The following is a 19,816-nucleotide window of genomic DNA, read 5'->3' on the forward strand; positions in this document are numbered from 1 at the left end:
ATACAGTCTAAATTCAATAGTATAAAATACAGTGAGTCTAAATACAATAGCATATAAAAGTCTAAATATAATACCGTACAAGGAGTCTTAATGTAGTACGATAGTCTGGATGGGAAACTTGCGTGTTAAATGGCTGGAGAACAGATTGCAGAGGGTGGGCATAAATGGGAAGTTCTCGGACTGGGAGAAGGTGACGAGCAGCGTGCCCCAGGGCTCGGTTCTTGGGCCCATCTTATTCAATATCTTCATAAATGACCTAGAAGAGGAAACAACAAGTAACATAATCAAGTTTGCAGATGACACAAAACTATGTCGGGCAGTTGGGTTGAAAATGGACAGAGATGCACTTCAAAGAGATTTGAACCAACTAGAGAAATGGACGGAAAAGTGGCAGATGAAATTTAATATAGAAAAATGCAAAGTGATGCACCTGGGCAGGCAGAACAAAGAACAAGAATATAAAATGTTAGGTGTAACATTGAGCAAGAGCGAACAAGAAAGGGACCTGGGGGTACTGATAGACAGGACCCTGAAGCCGTCGGCTCAATGCACAGCGGCGGCAAAGAAAGCAAACAGGATGTTGGGCATGATAAAGAAGGGCATCACTAGTAGATCGGCGGACGTCATAATGCCGCTTTATAGAGCAATGGTCAGACCACACTTGGAATAATGTGTCCAACACTGGTCTCCCTACCTAAAGAAGGATATAACCCTGCTGGAGAGGGTGCAGAGATGAGCCACGAAGCTAATAAAAGGTGTGGAGAATTTGAACTACAAAGAACGCCTCGAAAAACTGGGATTGTTCACCCTCAAGAAGAGAAGGCTGCGAGGGGATATGATAGAGACTTTTGAAATACTAAAAGGTTTCGACAAAATAGAGTAAGAAACTTCGTTATTCACATTGTCACAAGTGACTTGAACAAGAGGTCATAGACTGAAACTGAGGGGCAGCAGACTCAGGACTAATGTCAGGAAGTTCTGCTTCACACAGCGAATGGTGGACGCTTGGAATGCTCTCCCGGAGGAGGTTGTGATAGAGACCACCATTCTGGGATTCAAGGGCAAGTTGGATGCACACCTTCTTGCAAGTCACATTGAGGGATACAGGTGAACAAGGTGTCCATTAGGGAACACCTAGCTTAGCCTCCGTGTGTGCGGGTCGCTGACAAGATTGACCTAAGGTCTAATCCGGTGAAGGCATTTCTTATGTTCTTGCTCCTGCTCACTTCATTGATTATAACCCGCCCTCTCTCTCGCTAAAATATATTTTATTTTCTCAATTAATAAACATTTTTTAACATTAAAATCGATTATAGGCACTTTGGCCAAACTTTAGTTCAACTCTCTATGGAGTAACAACTTCATTGAGGACACAGAATCGGCAGACAAGTGCAGACATAAAGCCATATTGTAATTTTTAGTGCTTTTTCTTTGTACTTATCTTTTGGCATTGTATTTCTTGCCAAGTAACTCTGCAAATGTTATTTTTAAGAGTTTATATGGGATCTTTCCCCCACTGTTTCCTCTTTCTTTTAATTCTTATCATTTTTAGTCTAAGAGGTATATACATAAATTTAAACTATTACTTCCCTCTATTAAAGGGATTCAAACTTTCACCTTCTTTGGTTTTTATGTTCAAACAATTTTATTTTGATGAAATCCGCAAAACAACAGAAGCAGACAGATGATATCAGAATCAAGAATGGAACACTGGAGTAACATCCACGACATAAGAACAGTCATCAACATTTTATAGGTACATAATACAAGTCACCTACCTAACTTATCCCCCTACAGACCTAGTTCCAGAAACACCACAACACTAACCAGGGCCCTGGAGCAGGCCATTCATCAGCCACCCCCCACTGAACCAAGAAACGGTAATCATAGGAGAAACATACAAAACCCTATACCCCCCTCCCCCCTGATACTCTCCACCCCGTCAATTGCAAACTGCCCTGATTAGGACAACCACCTTAAAATGGCACTACACCCTTTGGGTGCAAGAACTGCAAATAGTGTTCCCAGATGTTCAGAAACAAAAGCTTCCTCTTCCGTGACCCCCCAGCATCCAGTTGCTCTCAGGTAGCTGATGCAATTGATTCTGCCAATGCCAGAACGCCGGAGGGTCCTGAACCGTCCAGTATTGAAGGATACATTTACGGGACAACAGGCTCATCTTCCTACATAAAGTCAAGTGGCCACGGGGTAGATGGCCATAATCCTCAGGCAAATCCAGAACCAACTGGGCCGGTGTGCTCCTCAATACTCCCCCCAATCAAGCCTGACATGTAAGAGACTATACGGCTCCAGAAGCGCTGTATAATAGGGCAGGACCAGAAGGCATGTCCCAAGGTGTGCTCCCCCTGTCCACACTTATGACACACTGGTGTAGGGAGATCTCCACTATAATATAACTGTGTGCGAGTAAAGTAAGCTCGCAAGGTCACCCTATAATACGTTTCCCACAACCAAGCGCACAGGGTCATCCCTGGTGTCACCCGGAGAGTACGGGTAATATCTGAAAAGAGAAGATGGAACTTCTATCTACGTGGGTGTAGTCTACAGACCTCCGACTCAATCGCAGCAAATTGATAAGGATCTGATTGTGGATATCCAAAAGTTTGGAAGGAAAGAGGAGGTTCTGCTGTTGGGAGATTTCAACCTGCCGGATGCGGACTGGAATGTTCCGTCTGCGGAATCGGAAAGAAGTAGGGAGATAGTGGATGCCTTTCAAGAGGCTCTGCTCAGACAAATGGTGACGGAACCCACAAGGGAAAAAGTGATATTGGATCTGGTCCTCACAAATGGAGAGAGTATCTCTAATGTTCGAGTGGGTGCTCACCTGGGAAGTAGTGATCATCAAACGGTTTGGTTTGATATAACGGCTAAAGTGGAGAGCGGCCGCACGATGCTTAAAGTCCTAGATTTCAAACGTACGGACTTTAATGCAATGGGAAAGTACCTGAAGAAAGAGCTGTTAGGATGGGAGGACATAAGAGAAGTGGAAAGACAGTGGTCTAAGCTGAAAGGAGCTATAAAAATGGCTACGGACCTTTATGTGAAGAAAATCAATAAAAACAAGAGAAAAAGGAAGCCGATATGGTTCTCCAACCTAATGGCTGAGAAAATAAAGGCGAAAGAGTTGGCGTTCATGAAATATAAAAAAACCCAAGAAGAGGAGAGCAGAAAGGACTACAGGGTGAAACTGAAAGAAGCCAAGAGAGAGATACGTTTGGCGAAGGCACAGGCGGAAGAACAAATGGCTAAAAATGTAAAAAAGGGAGATAAAAATTTTTTCTGATATATTAGTGAAAGGAGGAAGATAAAAAATGGAATTGCTAGGCTAAAAGATGCTGGGAACCAATATGTGGAGAGTGATGAGGAGAAAGCAAATGTGCTAAACAAATACTTCTGTTCTGTGTTCACAGAAGAAAATCCTGGAGAAGGACCGAGATTGTCTGGCAAAGTTACACGAGAAAATGGAGTAGATTCTGCGCCGTTCACGGAGGAGGGTGTTTATAAGCAACTTGAAAAACTGAAGGTGGACAAAGCGATGGGACCAGATGGGATCCATTCCAGGATACTAAGGGAGCTCAGTGAGGTTCTGGCGAGTCTAATCTGAGTCCTATTAAAGACTTGTTCAACAAATCTCTGGAGACGGGAGTGATTCCTGGGGATTGGAGGAGAGCAGATGTGGTCCCTATTCATAAAAGTGGTCACAGGGATGAAGCAGGAAACTACAGGCCGGTGAGTCTCACTTCAGTTGTTGGAAAAATAATGGAAGTGTTGCTGAAAGAAAGGATAGTGTACTTCCTTGAATCTAATGGGTTACAGGATCCGAGGCAACATGGCTTTACAAAAAGTAAATCGTGCCAAACGAACCTGATTGAATTTTTCGATTGGGTGACCAGAGAGCTGGATCGAGGACATATGCTAGATGTAATTTACTTGGATTTCAGCAAAGCCTTTGATACAGTTCCTCATAGGAGGCTGTTGAACAAACTTGAAGGGCTGAAGTTAGGACCCAAAGTGGTGAACTGGGTCAGAAACTGGCTGTCGGACAGACGCCAGAGGGTGGTGGTTAATGGAAAGGAAGGAAAGGTGACTGGTGGAGTCCCTCAGGGTTCGGTGCTGGGGCCAATCCTGTTCAATATGTTTGTGAGTGACATTGCTGAAGGGTTAGAAGGAAAAGTTTGCCTTTTTGCAGATGATACCAAGATTTGTAACAGAGTAGACATCGAAGAGGGAGTGGAAAATATGAAAAAGGATCTGCAAAAGTTAGAGGAATGGTTTAATGCCTGGCAACTAAAATTCAATGCAAAGAAATGCAGAGTAATGCATTTGGGGATTAATAATAGGAAGGAACCGTATATGCTGGGAGGAGAGAAGCTGATATGCACGGACGGGGAGAGGGACCTTGGGGTGATAATGTCCGAAGATCTAAAGGCGAAAAAGCAGTGTGACAAGGCGGTGGCTGCTGCCAGAAGGATTCTGGGCTGTATAAAGAGAGGCGTAGTCAGTAGAAGGAAGAAGGTGTTGATGCCCCTGTAAAGGTCATTGGTAAGGCCCCACTTGGAGTATTGTGTTCAGTTTTGGAGACCGTATCTGGCGAAAGACGTAAGAAAACTTGAGGCGGTCCAGAGGAGGGCGACGAAAATGATAGGAGGCTTGCGCCAGAAGACGTATGAGGAGAGACTGGAAGCCCTGAATATGTATACCCTAGAGGAAAGGAGAGACAGGGGAGATATGATTCAGACGTTCAAATACTTGAAGGATATTAACATGGAACAAAATCTTTTTCAGAGAAAGGAAAATGGTAAAACCAGAGGACATAATTTGAGGTTGAGGGGTGGTAGATTCAGGGGCAATGTTAGGAAATTCTACTTTACGGAGAGGGTGGTGGATGCCTGGAATGCGCTCCCGAGAGAGGTGGTAGAGAGGAAAACTGTGACTGAGTTCAAAGAAGCGTGGGATGAACACAGAAGATTTAGAATCAGAAAATAAGATTAAATATTGAACTATGCCAGTACTGGGCAGAGTTGCACGGTCTGTGTCTGTGTATGGCCGTTTGGTGGAGGATGGGCTGGGGAGGGCTTCAATGGCTGGGAGGGTGTAGATGGGCTAGAGTAAGTCTTAACAGAGATTTCGGCAGTTGGAACCCAAGCACAGTACAGGGTAAAGCTTTGGATTTTTGCCCAGAAATAGCTAAGAAGAAAAAATTTAAAAATTTAAATTGAATCAGGTTGGGCAGACTGGATGGACCATTCGGGTCTTTATCTGCCGTCATCTACTATGTTACTATCCCAGTGTCCCAATTTAACCTGTAACTCCTTTTCCCAGCAACCCTTAACAGTTTGATAGTCTTTATCAAAACTTGCAAACTGGTATGTATGCTCGCAACCGATAGGGGTATCCCCTCCTCCCTGGAGAAAAACCTCCGCAAACTAGCCCCCATATATTTACCCAATTGTCTTTGGTTTTTATAATGGTGAAGATTTGGAACAACCTTCCTTCAGATATTAGAACTTTTCCTTCGCTGACTCGTTTTAGAAAAACCCTGAAAACGTACCTGTTTATGAAATACCTTACAGATAACTGATAGAACTCTTTGGCTGATAATTCTACGTTGATATCTATTGATTCTTCTTCTACTATTGTTTATCAATGATCTTTAAGATTATGCATTGTTGGTTTTTTGTTTTGTTTTTTTAAAATCTTTATTCATTTTTACATCTTACAACAAGTGTATCAATAAATGACATTTGAAATGGAATACATCACTTGAATTTCTATCATATTCAACATTAAATCATAAAACTTAACCCCTTCCCTCCCAACCCTACCATAACCTATGCAATCACATATATCATATAAAATTTTCTTTCCTATTGATCTAAAAATTGAATAAAATTCAGAAATCCCCCTCCCACCCCCTCATTTGCATTGTACTTATAATGGATAACTATTCATTACAAAAATTTGTCAATGGCCCCCAGATCTCTTTAAATTTCTTAAAATTCCCTTTTTGTATGGTTATTGTTCTTTCCATTTTATAAATGTGACACAACGAATTCCACCAAAAACTGTAGTTGAGTCTACTCCAATTCTTCCAATTACTTGTGATATGTTGTATGGCGATCCCAGTCATAATCAATAGAAACCTGTTATTTTTAGATGAAATTTGGCTCTTTGCTTTCATTGACATACCAAATAGAACTGTATCATATGATAATGCCACAGGATTTTCCAATAAACAATTTATTTGGTCCCGTATTAATTTCCAAAAGGCCAAGATAAATGGACAATAGAATAATAAGTGATCCAGAGTCCCTGCTTCAAGATTACAATGCCAGCATCTATTAGACGTAGAGCTATTCAACTTTTGTAATCTAACTGGGGTCCAAAATGCTCTATGTAAGAGAAAAAACCAAGTTTGTCTCATAGATGCGGACACTGTACATCCCATCCTCCAAGACCAAATTCATGGCCATTGAGATGCAGAAATTTGATGCTTAATCTCAATGCTCCAAATATCCCTAAGACCAGTTTTAGGCTTTTTATTTACAAATCCGTTTATCAATTTATACCACTGCGTGGCCTGGTGTCCCAGGAAGTCCACCTGAAAGCATAAAAATTCCAAACTATATTGCGTATTAAGAGTTTTCCATTCAAGGAAGTCGCCTGAATGGCCTGCTTCAGTTGCAACCATCTAAAGCTTTGTGATTTATTAAGACCATATTTATGTTGCAAGTGTGAAAAATCAAGCAGTTTACCATTTGAAATATCATCTAAAATCCGTATTCCTGCTATCATCCAATGCTTCCAGATGACCTTAAATCCGCCAATTTGAATCTTGAAGATTCTGTATTGTTAACCGGTTCGAGTCTCTCAGGGGAATGACTTGGTATATAAGATCAAGGATTAGATTGCTTATAAAACTAGCCCCTACACAGCTTGTGTTTCACCAGGCAAAACAGCACCCCCGCTGCGTCAGGGAAATGAAGGTCTAAAAAAATAGCCATAATCTAGCTCATAATCACATAATATTTTCAATATTTTTACAAATACTAAAAAGCTCTTCCCATGCTTAAGCAGCGAAACAGCTCCTGCCGATTCTGTGTTGAGAGTTGAACTAAAGTTTGGCCATAGTGCCTATAATCAATTTTAATGTAAAAAAAGTTTATTAATTGAGAAAATAAAATATATTTTAGCGTGAAAGAGGGCGGGTTATAGCTAATGAAGTGAGCACAAAAAAAACCCTTCTTTGGGGGGAAAAAACTCCATATTTTGAGGCTTCTAAACCCAAGAAAAAACATTTACTCCAGTCTCAGTTCTTTAATATTCTTTTATTCACTTTTAATTTTAAAGTGGTGAGGTTTATTAAAAGGAAGTACTGTACAAAAATAGAAAGAAAAAAAAAAAAGCACTGTGTGACAGAAATACTTTAATTAAAAGACCCAACACGTTCTGCTTGCATCAACAACAATTTTTGTGTGAATCCACTAGGGCCAACCAGTGTATTGTGTTGGCCATAGTGGATGCTGTATGCGAGTATTTTTTATTATCCATCAACTCATTGGTTTTTGGTGTAAGAAAGATCAGCATTTGTCACTTTGATTTTAACATGGTTAACAATTAGTAATCGCAATTCACTGGTTGGCCCTAGTGGATTCACCCAAAATTGTTAAGAACATAAGCATTGCCATCTCCGGATCAGACCCTGGGTCCATCAAGTCCAGTGATCCACACACGCAGAGGCCCCACCAGGTGTACCCTGGCATAGTTTTAGTCCCCATATCACTGTATGCTTCTCAAGGGAGAGTTGCATCTAATTTACCCTTACCCGTATCACTCTATGCCACTCTTAAGGAGATGTGCATCTAGTTTACCTTTAAATCCTAGAACGGTGGATTCTGCAATTACTTCCTCTGGGAAAGCATTCCAGATGTTGTTCATGTTTTTAAGATTTGGGACTTTTGCATAATTTTCTGCATGATATGGAAAATTGTTTTGCATGTTAAGCCTGTCTTTTAAATTTGTGTGCTTTTTGTATATTTTTATAGACCCCTGATGGAGGTGGAATGCCTGTGTTGGGTCTTTGAAATCACTTAGTACTTGCAGGCCCTTTGTTTTTGAGGTTTATTAAAAGCCTTTTTCTTTTTTTTAGTCTTCTGAAGGACCTCCTTTGCTACCCCCACCTGGATCGCAGCCAGCAGGGCCACTAGTGCAGGCACCTCCTTACTTCATCCAGAATCAGTATGAACCACTCCAGCCCCACTGGTTCTACTGCAGACATGTGGAATGTAAGCAGATCTGGATGCCGTTCAGTGTCCTTGATTCAGAGAGCTTGGAGAGACTTTTCAACTCTGGTAAGAGTCAGAATTCATCCTTTCCCCAGAAGTGAGCCTGAGTCCTGTAAGTGGGATACTTAATAATGTACAAATGATTGGGGAAGGGGTTCTCTGTTTCTCTAGGTTTGTAATAGGAATCCTTCATTTTGAATCTCTTGGATTGTAAGTTTATCTAGGATAGTACAACCACTTGTACTAGCAGATAGACAGAGAACAAACATTTGTGTGCTCTGCCTTTCAATTAGATGACTTCATATGTTCAGATTTTGGATGTTGGTTCCCTCTAAGCTTGCATCTGCGCAGCCATGCACCTTTTAATAGGAGGCTGCGCAGCCATTCAGCCCCAATTCGTAGCTGGTGGAGTCGGTACCCACGCCCCTCTGGTACCACTTATCCATCTTTTGCCACTGCTGCGACTTTTCTGAAGCAGCAACGGCAACCTGAAACAAACCAGCTGTGGGACCTTCCCATACATACCGCGGTTGCTAGCCTGCCCTCTCTGACGTCACTTGTTCTTCTGGGGCAAAGCCAGCAGCTGTGGATATGTATGGGAAGGTTTCACAGCCGATTCGTTTGTTTACTGCTGCTGCTTCGGGAAAATGGCAGCTGTTGGGTTGCTAGAGGGCAGATGCTGGTGGAAGTGGGGTAGGAGAAGAGAGAGGGAGCAGAAGCTGGTAGAAATGGTTTGAGGTGAGGTAGAGAGAAGGGGGTAGATTTTGTATAGAAGTGAGAAGGCAAAGTCTAGAACAGAGCAGGAGAGGAGCGTGTGGCGCAGTGGTTGGATCTACAGCCTCAGCACCCTGGGGTTGTGGGTTCAAACCCCACGCTGCTCCTTGTGACCCTGGGCAAATCACTCAGTCCTCCATAGCCCCAGGTACGTTAGATAGATTGTGAGCCCACCGGGACAGATAGGGAAAATGCTTGAGTACCTGATTGTAAAAACCGCTTAGATAACCTTGATAGGCGGTATATAAAATCCTAATAAACTTGAAACTTGAGAGAGAGAGAGCAGATGTTGGGTGGGGTATAGAGAGGAGTGAGATGATGGAACAGGGGAAATGAAAGGGGAGATGCTGAATGGAAGGTGAAAGGAAGAAAGAGGCAGATGTTTGGAAGGGGAAAGATACAAAGAGGATGGAAAGGGAGATGCTGGATGGAAAGGGGAGGGGGGAATAAGCTGTATAGGAGGGAGACAGAAGCCTGGATGGAAGAGGGGGAGACACAGAAGGCTGATGATGGAAGGAGGAAGTGAAAGGGGAGAGAGGGAGCAGACTGTGTATAGAAGGGGGAAGAGACAAAGGAGAGAGATACTGATGGAAGGGGAGATGTTGGATAGAAAGGGGGAGAGGAGGTAGACACTGGATGGAAGAGGCGAGAGAAATGAATAGAAATTTGGAGGGGAAAGACAGAAAGAAGAGAGATAATGATAGAAGGGGAAAGAAAGGGCAGATATAGGGGGCAAACACTGTATGAAAGAGAGCAGAGTTAGTGAAAGACTAAAAATAAGGGTTAGTAATATAGAAGAGGGAAAGAGATGGAAAGCTGCTGGTAGACCATAAAAAAAAGAGGGAACTTGAAGACTAGATAGTATGAATGAGTTAAATCTGGACGTACAGATAATTTGAAAAGGTAAATTGATAACTGGAAAGATTGCACAAGATTAAATTACTGTTTTTGGTGGAACTCGGTGTGTCACATGTATAAAATGGAAAGAGCGCTTGCAGTTCAAAATTGATATTTTAATAAATTTAAGGATGTGTGGGGGCCATTAATAAGATATTATAATGAATAATCAGCATTTTCCCTACTTACTTAAAATATATTGTTTTGTGGGTGGGGGGTGGGCTTTGTAGTTTTCATTATCAAAGTGTAAAACAAATGATCTAAATTATTATATGATATATATTATATTTGAATATAATTTTTGGGAGGGTGGGGTGGGATATAATCTTTTTCTTGAGAAATTGTAGAGTTTCAAGTGATGTTGTATATTAAATGATGATTTTATTGTACACTTGTTGAAAGATTTAAAATAAATAAAGATTTATTAAAAAAAAAAAAAAAGAAGAGGTAAATTGAAGAAAACAGAAAGGAAAAGTAGGAGAGAAAAAAAGTCTTAAGATGGAAAGACTTGACAGAGGAAAACAGAAACCAGAGAAGTGAATGACCAGAAAACAAAGAAAAAATAATTGAGGATAAAATAGTATGGTACCCCTGTTTATAAAGGACAGCTTTCTGGAAGGAAGGAAGTGTTAGCCTTTTGAGAGCTAACTGAAAAATGTTTTAAAAGATCATCTTATTTTCCATTTTTGTATTTATAGTTGTATTTCTTAATTTGTAATGTAATAGAAAATTTTTGCTCACATCAACTCAGTCCTTTGCGTGCGAAAAATAAATTTTGCTCACATAAACTCGGTCCTTAGAGGGAACATCAGTTGTAGACCAAGGTTTGATTGGTCATCTAACACGCCACCCATCTGTCTTTGAGATGTGACCCATGTGAGGTTTTTAGTAAAACTGATCAAACCAAATTATCTAATGCACATAATTTTAAAACATTGCTGAACTACTTGGTGGATATTACGTCAAAATTTCAGAAGAGCAAGGAGTATGAATTATGCTATAAAAGACATAAATATAGGGTAGTCTAGTTAAAGCCGCCAGGGTTCAAATCTGCTTCTCCTGCTATGTCTCCTTGTGACCTTGGATGAGTCAGTTCACTCTCCATTGCCTCAGGTACAAATAAGATTGTAAACCCATCTGAATAGGGAAATAATTTGTGTACATAGGCAAGTAATTTAATAAATATGGCCTGCTGAGAAAACCTGTTCATTGTCATGCCATGAATCTGAGCTGTTTTTTGGTTTCTATTCTTAGTTCAACCAGATCCCGAGACTGTTGTCCTAAGTACTGACGGAGGGCGCTATGATGTGTACTTGTATGACCGCCGTAGGAAGGCAGTGTACTGGGAAGAGGAGACATCTGAGGTCCGGAGGTGCACCTGGTTCTACAAGGGAGACACGGACAGCAGATTTGTTCCTTACAGTGAGGAATTCAGTGAAAAGCTAGAGGTGTGTCTCTCTGTCTATTATAGCAGAATAATTTCTGGCTCAGGTATCCCATTGCTGCAATATGGACCCTAGGACAGTATGCCACTACATAGAAGACGGGTCTCTGTGAAATTCCTACTGTAACCTGGTAACATCCAATCAGCAGTCTGTACATATGATGATCAATCTGATCCCACGAACTAGGCTTGCCTAATCTTTCAATGCAGCAGTAAACTGTGGGTTACTTTCTAAGTACAGCAGAATCTCAGTTATCCGGCACCTATGGGGGTTGCTGAATAACTGTAGTTTCTGGTTGCTTGAGAGTTACTGTAAAAATAAGTTTGGTCTCCTCCCACCTCATTCCTATCATCCCCGCACCCTCACTTGCAGGTCCAGCATCTGTTCTTCCCACTTTCTCTTCCCCCTTCTCCCATTCCTTCCCTCCCTCTGTTCCCAAAGCTGTAGATCCTGTCCTTACAACCCTCCCTCTCTCCATTCCCGAAGCAGTAGAACCAGTCCTGACAATCCTCCCTCCCTCACCTGAAGCTGTAGCAGCCACCAGCGAGCAGAAGAAGCACTGGTGGCAGAAGAAAGGCCCTGCTGGGGCTGTCCGGAAGCAGCCTATTTACTGGCAGTTCTTCTGCCCTCCAGCTGCCACTACAGCTTCAGTTGAATACGGAGGGAGAAGTGTAAATGTACATTGAAAATGTTGTTGTTCCACTGTTAGATTGGACGCTGGATTTGCGCTGTGTAGTGTTAGCTGCATGGGATCTTCTTGCTTTACTTTATTTCACTTTGCTCTTTCTGTGTCTTTCTTTGTACTTTGGGGGTTCATTTATTGACTATTGCAAAATGAAGGGCTTGTTAATTTCATCATTGCAGTACAGGCTCCTCCCCTTTAGGTTCACCACACCGTTAGGTATTTTTACATTAAACGATGTGTACAAGGGCATTAAGGAATTTTATTGCAGATTTTCTGTGATTAAGCTTTTTAAAAAAAGATATAAATTTTACAGATGTAGTTTATTTTGTGAAAAGTTTTAAAACAATTTTTACTCTGAGCCACTTTGATACAAGCAGGTTATTTTTATTTTTTTAAATAGATAAAATTATTTAACTAGTTTGTATTCTGAGGCTTTTTTCTCCATTCAGGCTGAATATAAGAAGGCTGTAACCAGCAACCAGTGGCACAGACGACTTGAGTTCCCTGGCGGAGAAACCATTGTTATGCATAATCCCAAGGTAATGCAGTAGTCCTTCCTCTTGGCTTGAATTTCTGTACAAATAAGAACATAAGAATAGCCTTTCCATCAAGCCCAGAAGCCCATCCAGGTCACTCGTATCTTCTCTTTGGCATGCTCTTGTGGAATTCTGCCGAGGCACAACTTTTCATTTTACTTGTTACAAGTTGGGGAAATGAATTGTACTCTGTAAATAGCTTTCTCCTCGTTTTTGAAAAAGGGAAGGCGGACATAAATCTATGAGTGGCAAGAGTGGCTTGTCATGCGTAGAAATAGAAACATTGAACATGACCACGTGGCCTAGTCATTCTGTCCATGCATAGCATCTCTTCTTCTCCCTTGGGCATTAAGTAGTCATCTTGTCTTAACTGTTCTTATGAAGGAGAAGCACTACTTAAAGATTTGCACATGCAAAGTTAAGCCAATGCAATCGTTCTCTTTTATAGGGAATCAGCAGAGTGTTTGTTTTTCAGGTGATTGTACAGTTCCAACCATCAGCCATCCCAGATGAATGGGGTACCACACAGGATGGGCAGGCCCGTCCTCGAGTGGTAAAACGTGGTATTGATAACGAACACGATGATATTCCTGATGGTATGTAGGGGGGGTAGAAAGAGGGAAACTCGCATGAGAACCCCGAGCTAAACAGACTAATGGCAATGTGTGTTCTCCTGAGATTAGATGCCTCCTTATGCCTCTGTCCGTATGATAAAATAGAAGAAGCTCTTAGGAGAACTGTGTGATACAGCAATATATTGCTCATATCTGTGTGCAGTGACATAGCTGAGACTCTGGGCACAGTGATCCATAAGACCCAGCTGGGTGTTTGACGGTATGTCACAAGCTGTAGCAGAGGCTCTGGGGGAGCACCATAGCCCTGTGCCACCTTTGTGTGTGTCATGGTCTCTTTGAGAGCTTGGATGTGTATGACCCAGCACTGTATCCCTACGTGTGTGATAGTATGTCAGAAACTGTTTTAGGGGCTCTGGGGACGTACTGATGAATGTCACTTTGTCCTTGCCATTTGATAGGTGAGATGCCTCTGGTTGATCATTTAGTCTTCATGGTCCATGGTATTGGTCCTGTCTGTGATCTGCGTTTCCGGAGCATTGTGGAATGTGGTAAGTAGAATTGCAGAAGTTCTCTCTCTGACTCCTCTGTCTCCGTAGCTTCCCTGTGCATCCTGGATGTTAATAATTCCTCCTTTGTTGTGGTTCCCTCTCTGTCCAACTTAGAACATAAGCTAAGCCTTGCTAAGTCAGGCTCAGCTTCCTTTCTTGAACAGTGGTCAGTCCAGACCACAGGTACCTAGCAGATCCTAAAAGTAGATTACATTTTTCAACCCTCATTTGAAGCAACAAGCAGTGGCATTCCCAAGAGTATCTGCCTAATAATTTTAGATGCACTTTCTCTCGAAGAATCTGTCTGTCTAGAACTGCGCTTCGTCAGTCACCCTGACCATGTCCTCTGGCAACAAATGCCATAGTTTAATTATGTGTTGTGTGGGGGAAAAAATACTTTTGTAATGTCCTGACCAGTTCAAAACTTGTAAATGATTTCAGAATTGTGTACTTGGCTCTAAAAAGGCACAGTTCATTATTTCTCCTGGACCAGTTAGTTCACTGGTTACCAGTAGAGCAAGGAGATGGCTATACTGAGTGGCCATAGCTTAAAGGGTCATACCGGAGGAGTCTGGAGTCCCGTCTCCCTCCCCCCCCCCCCCACACACACATTCCTGTGTTTTACTCTTTTGGGATCTTGCCAGGTACTTGTGACCTGGATTGGCCACTGTTGAAAGCTGTTGATCTGTCCTGGTGTGTCAACTCTCATGTTCTGAACAGTTTCTCCTTTTTGTCCTGGATCACTTGTGGAGCCTTTCTTAGAAAATTGGTCTTATGTTGCTCATCCTCAATAACAATAGACAAACATTTCATTTCCTTTGTCTTCTATTCCCTTAAGCAGTTCTGGTATTATTTGGTTGTATAGCAACCCAGCCAACTCCCTCATGGACTTGAAAAAAATTTTCTCATTAGTTTTTGCATCTAGAGCAAGTTTCTTTCAAAGCCTAGTAGACTGCCTTAAGCTGATTTAAATCTAGGCTCCCATTACAAACCCTGTTTGCATTTGAGACATGCATAAATGTCTAAGCCCCCTTTGACCAAGCCAGGAACTCCATGTCTGAAATCCAAGTGCATGCTATGCAAGGGGGCTTGATCTGGGTGTGTTGGGCAGGGTCTCATTTCAGAAGGGGACTAAACACTGATGTCCTTAGAGGTTGGGCAGACTGCTGTCATCTTAAACTAAACTAAAGCTTAACTTTGTGTACCGAGTCTATCATTCTGAGAAGGCTCGACTCGGTTTACAGGGAATGATTTACAAATGATAAATAGAAGATAATAGCAAAATTTCAAAAGAATTAATTTTCAAAATGTTTGGCAAAGAGAGTAGCTTTTAAAGATTTACGGAAAAATTAAAATGAACTGGAACTCCTTAAAAAAAGGGGGAGATCATTCCAGAGTTGAGAGAGTTTAAAGACCAAAGATTGACTGAAGATCTCGACTCCTTTAATCCCTTTTTTAGAAGGGAAAGTTTAAAGTGTTGGATACCGCTTGCAAAGGAGAATCGGTAAACGTTCCAAAATAAAGGAATAAGAGGATTAAAAGAAATACAAGCGCATTTCAATTGAATTCTAAAATAAACTATGATTTTGGGAATTAAACCTTTAAGACTTGAGTGGCACCTAATTATCTTATGGATTTATTCTCTTTTGTAAATTCAAAGCACTCTCGACACACGCATGCTTCATTCAAAGGTTGTCAATATAAAAAATATCAACATCTCCTGTCATTTCAAGCTGCAATATGGGATAAAGATCTTAATTCACTAATAGCGACCTCTTGCTCACATCATTTTGTTTACAAGATTCTTAGGAAATGAATGTTTTGCATTCAACTGTCTAGGTGCAGTTTTTATTTTATTCTATTTTGTAAACCGCAGAGAACTTAATGGTTTAGAAATAAATTTGTATGTTATGTTCTGAGGTTGCTCCTTTTGAAACCCCTAGTAGTCCTTCTCCCCCCTCAAATGCCAAACTGGCTAAGGGAAACCAGTCAGAATAAGGTGGGGTTATGACCTGGATTGGCCACTGTTCAAAAACAGGAGCCTAGGCTAGATGGACCTTTGGTCTGTCCCAGGAGGGCTCTTCTTTACTCTCATAAATGTCCATTTCTTTCAGAACAGGCCCTGTTTTGGCAGGTTCTCTTCTAAAATACTTGATCCCAGCTTTCCCGACCTGTCTGAAATGATGCTGCTAATGTGCCAGAGCTCATGCTCATCCCTATCTTTCTCTTTAGGGTCTGCTTTCCATTTTCACCTCCCCATTAAACCAAGCTGGCAGTTGTTTGGTCATCTTTTAGTGCAGGGGTGTCCAATGTTGGTCCTAGAGGGCCGCAATCCAGTCGTGAACATGCATGAGATCTATTTGCATGCACTGCTTTCATTGTATGCTAATGGATCTCATTGGGGGAATCCTGAAAACCCAACTGGATTGCAGCCCTCGAGGACCAACATTGGACACCCCTGTTTTTGGGCATCCAATATGTATTTTATCTAAGTTTGGCAACTACTCCTTTTTACTTTTAGTCCTCTTTCCACTGATTATGACATGTAATCTCAAAGCAGGTGCCTCCCATCTAGTTGCCCCGTTGCAGGCACCTGAGGGCCCAATATTGGCATGCCTAACATTTTGGTCCCTGCTGGAAGTGAACGTCTTGGTGTACTTAATCTAAACGTTTACTTGTAGTACGCATGGAAAGGTGGCTGCGTAGGTTGTAGAATTGCTCTTCACGTGATCCCCACCACCATTAACAGAGGCACAGATGTGAGGGGTTCAGTAAGGACTAGGTCTTCTCCAGTCGTTGAGGGCGTCTAGAACAGTGTTTTTCAACCTTTTTACACCTATGGACCGGCAGAAATAAAAGAATTATTCTGTGGATTGGCATCGGTCCGTGGACCGGCGGTTGAAGAACACTGGGCTAAGTCGTGGGCCAGACCCCGTCCATCTCTACCCAATTTCCACCCCCATAATAGTATTTATTGCACCTTGCAAGTCCCGTGAGTCATCTGGAAGCCTTCCCTCTGACATTGCAACATCAGAGAGAAGGCTTCCGATTCAGGCTCAGGATTCCCGTAGGAGCCACTGCCCATGGCTTTGTGCATTGAATCAGTTAGGAAGAGGGAGCTGGCTCGAAGATAACGCCACATTGATCGCACCGTGGACCGGCGGTTGAAGAACACTGTTTTGGGCCTGAATCACGTGCTGGCCCTGTGGACCGGCAGGAAATTTCTGTGGACCGGCACTGGTCCATGGACCGGTGGTTGAAGAACACTGGTCTATAAGACTGCTTTCAGCGTTTTTGAATCCCTCTCTGGTCTCTCCTCCCACAGCTTGCTTTGCAGCATTTCAGGCCTCCTCCCCTGACCAGCTTGCTCTGCAGCATTAACCACTGTTCTTCTGATGCTGATCTGGATTTGATTGTATTTTACTTTACTCAATATCCTTTTCTCTCCGAGCGAAGTGGACGACTTTAGGGCAGTCTCCCTGAAGTTACTTCAGACTCACTTTAAGAAGTCTTTGGAGGAGCATCGAATCAGCCGTGTGGAATTCCTACCTGTCCATTGGCACACTTCCCTGCATGGAGATGCTACAGGTGTTGACAGGTCAGTGTATGAGGCAGTAGCATGAAGAAATCCTGAAAAGTAGAAGGTATTCCCCCATGCCCTCCTTTGATAGTTTAAAAAAATGCTTTGCATAGATGACTCATGACCTGTATCAACTGGAATGTTTTCTCTTGGTGCCATTATTTAGTATAATTTGAAAGTGCCAAATAAAGAACTTTTGTTGTTGACACCTTGTCTGGTCAAGTGATCTTGGCTTCATCTCCATTGAATGGTAGTCTGGGTACATCTTTTTCTTCTCTGCTGTCATTTTTCTCTTGGAAGATTGCTTCTTTTAATTATGTTAACTGTTTTGTGGGAAATGGCCAAGAAGCAAGTTGGCAACTTAAAGCAGTGCCTAGAATGCTCCCAGAAGATATTCTTTACATAAGCACCAGTATGAAGGTTTGGGTAAAGACAAGTATTTTGGACTACGTGTTCAGCTTAACTGACCATTCTTTAGTGTCCCTCCAGACCGGCACAGAACGAATGGGTTTACACTTCTCTGCCAGCAGGTGGAGACTGAGAACATATTGACTTTTGGCAGTATACTTGCCCCTCCGAATCCGCGGTTTCAGCATCCGTGGATTCGGTTATTCGCGATTTTTTTTTTTTTAAGGGGGAAAAAAAAGATTTGAATCGGACCTTCCCCGCCTCCCTCCCGCCTTCCCCTCAGCATCCTGGCCTTACCTGGTGGTCTAGCAGGGCTTTCGGGGCTGGAGCGATCTTCCTACGCTCCTGCCCCGTGCAGATCGCCAGTAGGAAATAGCTGCCATGAGCTCTCGTAGTAGTCTTGAGAGACTATGGGAGCTCACGGCAGCCATTTCCTATTGACGATCTGCATGGGGCAGGAGCGTAAGAAGCTTGCTCCTGTTCCGAAAGCCCCACTAGACCACCAGGTAAGGCCGGCACAGGCTGCCCAGCCCAGAGAGGAACGATCTTCGCTCTGCCCGGCCCAGAGCGGGGAAAGGAGACTGAAGCACCCGCACTGACCCCTGCAAACACACAACACGCATGCAAGGAGGCGATCGGAGGCGGAGACCACCAGGTAAGGTCCAGGGGTGGGTCAGAGCCGTCACAAAGTTATTCGGGATTTTTCACACTTCGCAGTCTGGCACTGCCCCTAACCCCTGCGAATACCGAGGGAGAAGTGTAGTACGTGGGCTTTGCAGTCCCATCTACAATCAGTCTGTTCTCAGTCTCCAGCAGGTGGAGGTGGTAAACCTGTGCAGTCTTTCCTCTGGTTAGTTAGGGCCTGTTGGATCTGGTTAGTGGCCTTTTTTGGTCCCTGGGTTCTTATCCGGATACAGCTTTGGGGAACCCTTTCTGTCCAACCTTGGGAGTGCCACACTCGATTGGTCAAGTCCCTCCCCCCATTTCCCCCACCTCCCTAATTTTTTGTGCTTAGAGGTGCCTCAGCTGTTGTAAGCCTTGCCACAGCTCAGGCAAGGCATATAGCCTTGAGAACCTGTGAAGTCTGCTCCTTTGTTAATTAAAGTTTTTCTTAAGAAAAAAAAAGTCGTGAGGCAGTGCCGGCCTGAAAGGAAGTTTCTAATTACCTTTAATTCAGTTTTATTACTAACTGGCACTTTATTTTTTCCTCCCTACTGGTTCTCAATGAGCTGAAAAAGTGCTCATTTTGCTCCCCATGTCGAAGCCCATTTCTCCAGCTTGATTATGTCACGTTGCAGATCTTCGCAATCCCCCTGTGTTTTCACTACTCTGAATAACTTCGTATCGTCCGCAAATTTAATCACCTCACTCATCGTACCAATGTCCAGATCATTTATAAAGATGTTGAAGAGCACGGGTCCAAGCACCGAGCCCTGCGGCACCCCATTGGTGACGCTTTTCCAGTCCGAATATTGTCCATTTACCCCCATTCTCTGTTTCCTATGCTCCAGCCAGTTTTTAATTCACGTGAGTATTTCACCCTCGATTCCATGGCTTGCAATTTTCTGAAGTAGTCGTTCATGCGGAACCTTGTCAAACGCATTCTGAAAATATAGATATACAATGTCGACTGGGTCGCCCTTGTCTGTCTGCCTGTTTACTCCCTCGAAGAAGTGCAGCAAGTTCATCAAACAAGATCTTCCTTTGCTGAAACCGTGCTGGATGGTCCTCATGAGACCGTGTCCATCAAGGTGATCAATGATGTCCTTTATCAGCGCCTCTACCATCTTTCCCGGTACCGAGGTCAGACTCACCAGTCTGTAGTTTCCTGGATCTCCCCTCGAACCTTTTTTGAAGATCGGCATAACATTCGCCACCTTCTAGTCTTCCGGAATCTTTCCCGATTTAATCGACAGATTAGCTATTAGTTGAAGCAGTTCAGCTATGGTCCCTTTCAGTTCCTTGATGACCCTCGGATGGATGCCATACGGTCCCGGGGATTTAGCGCTCTTGAGCCTATCGATCTGCCACTGACCCTCAAGCCTTACATTGAAGAATGCTG

General features: G+C 42.8%; 1 protein-coding gene across 4 annotated transcripts in view; it reads left to right on the forward strand.

Annotated features, from left to right (window-relative positions):
- SEC23IP (SEC23 interacting protein) overlaps window positions 1-19,816 on the forward strand; it is a 156,957-nt gene that overhangs the window by 20,284 nt on the left and 116,857 nt on the right. For all 4 annotated transcript variants that reach the window (XM_033940655.1, XM_033940654.1, XM_033940656.1 and 1 more), the window contains 6 exons: window positions 8,171-8,372; window positions 11,232-11,425; window positions 12,557-12,646; window positions 13,119-13,239; window positions 13,677-13,766; window positions 17,223-17,364. In XM_033940655.1, coding sequence (XP_033796546.1) covers window positions 8,171-8,372; window positions 11,232-11,425; window positions 12,557-12,646; window positions 13,119-13,239; window positions 13,677-13,766; window positions 17,223-17,364 — 839 coding nt within the window. The remainder of the gene's footprint in view (window positions 1-8,170; window positions 8,373-11,231; window positions 11,426-12,556; window positions 12,647-13,118; window positions 13,240-13,676; window positions 13,767-17,222; window positions 17,365-19,816) is intronic.

This window comes from Geotrypetes seraphini, chromosome 4 (assembly GCF_902459505.1).
Source record: "Geotrypetes seraphini chromosome 4, aGeoSer1.1, whole genome shotgun sequence".
NCBI classification, from domain to species: Eukaryota; Metazoa; Chordata; class Amphibia; order Gymnophiona; family Dermophiidae; genus Geotrypetes; species Geotrypetes seraphini.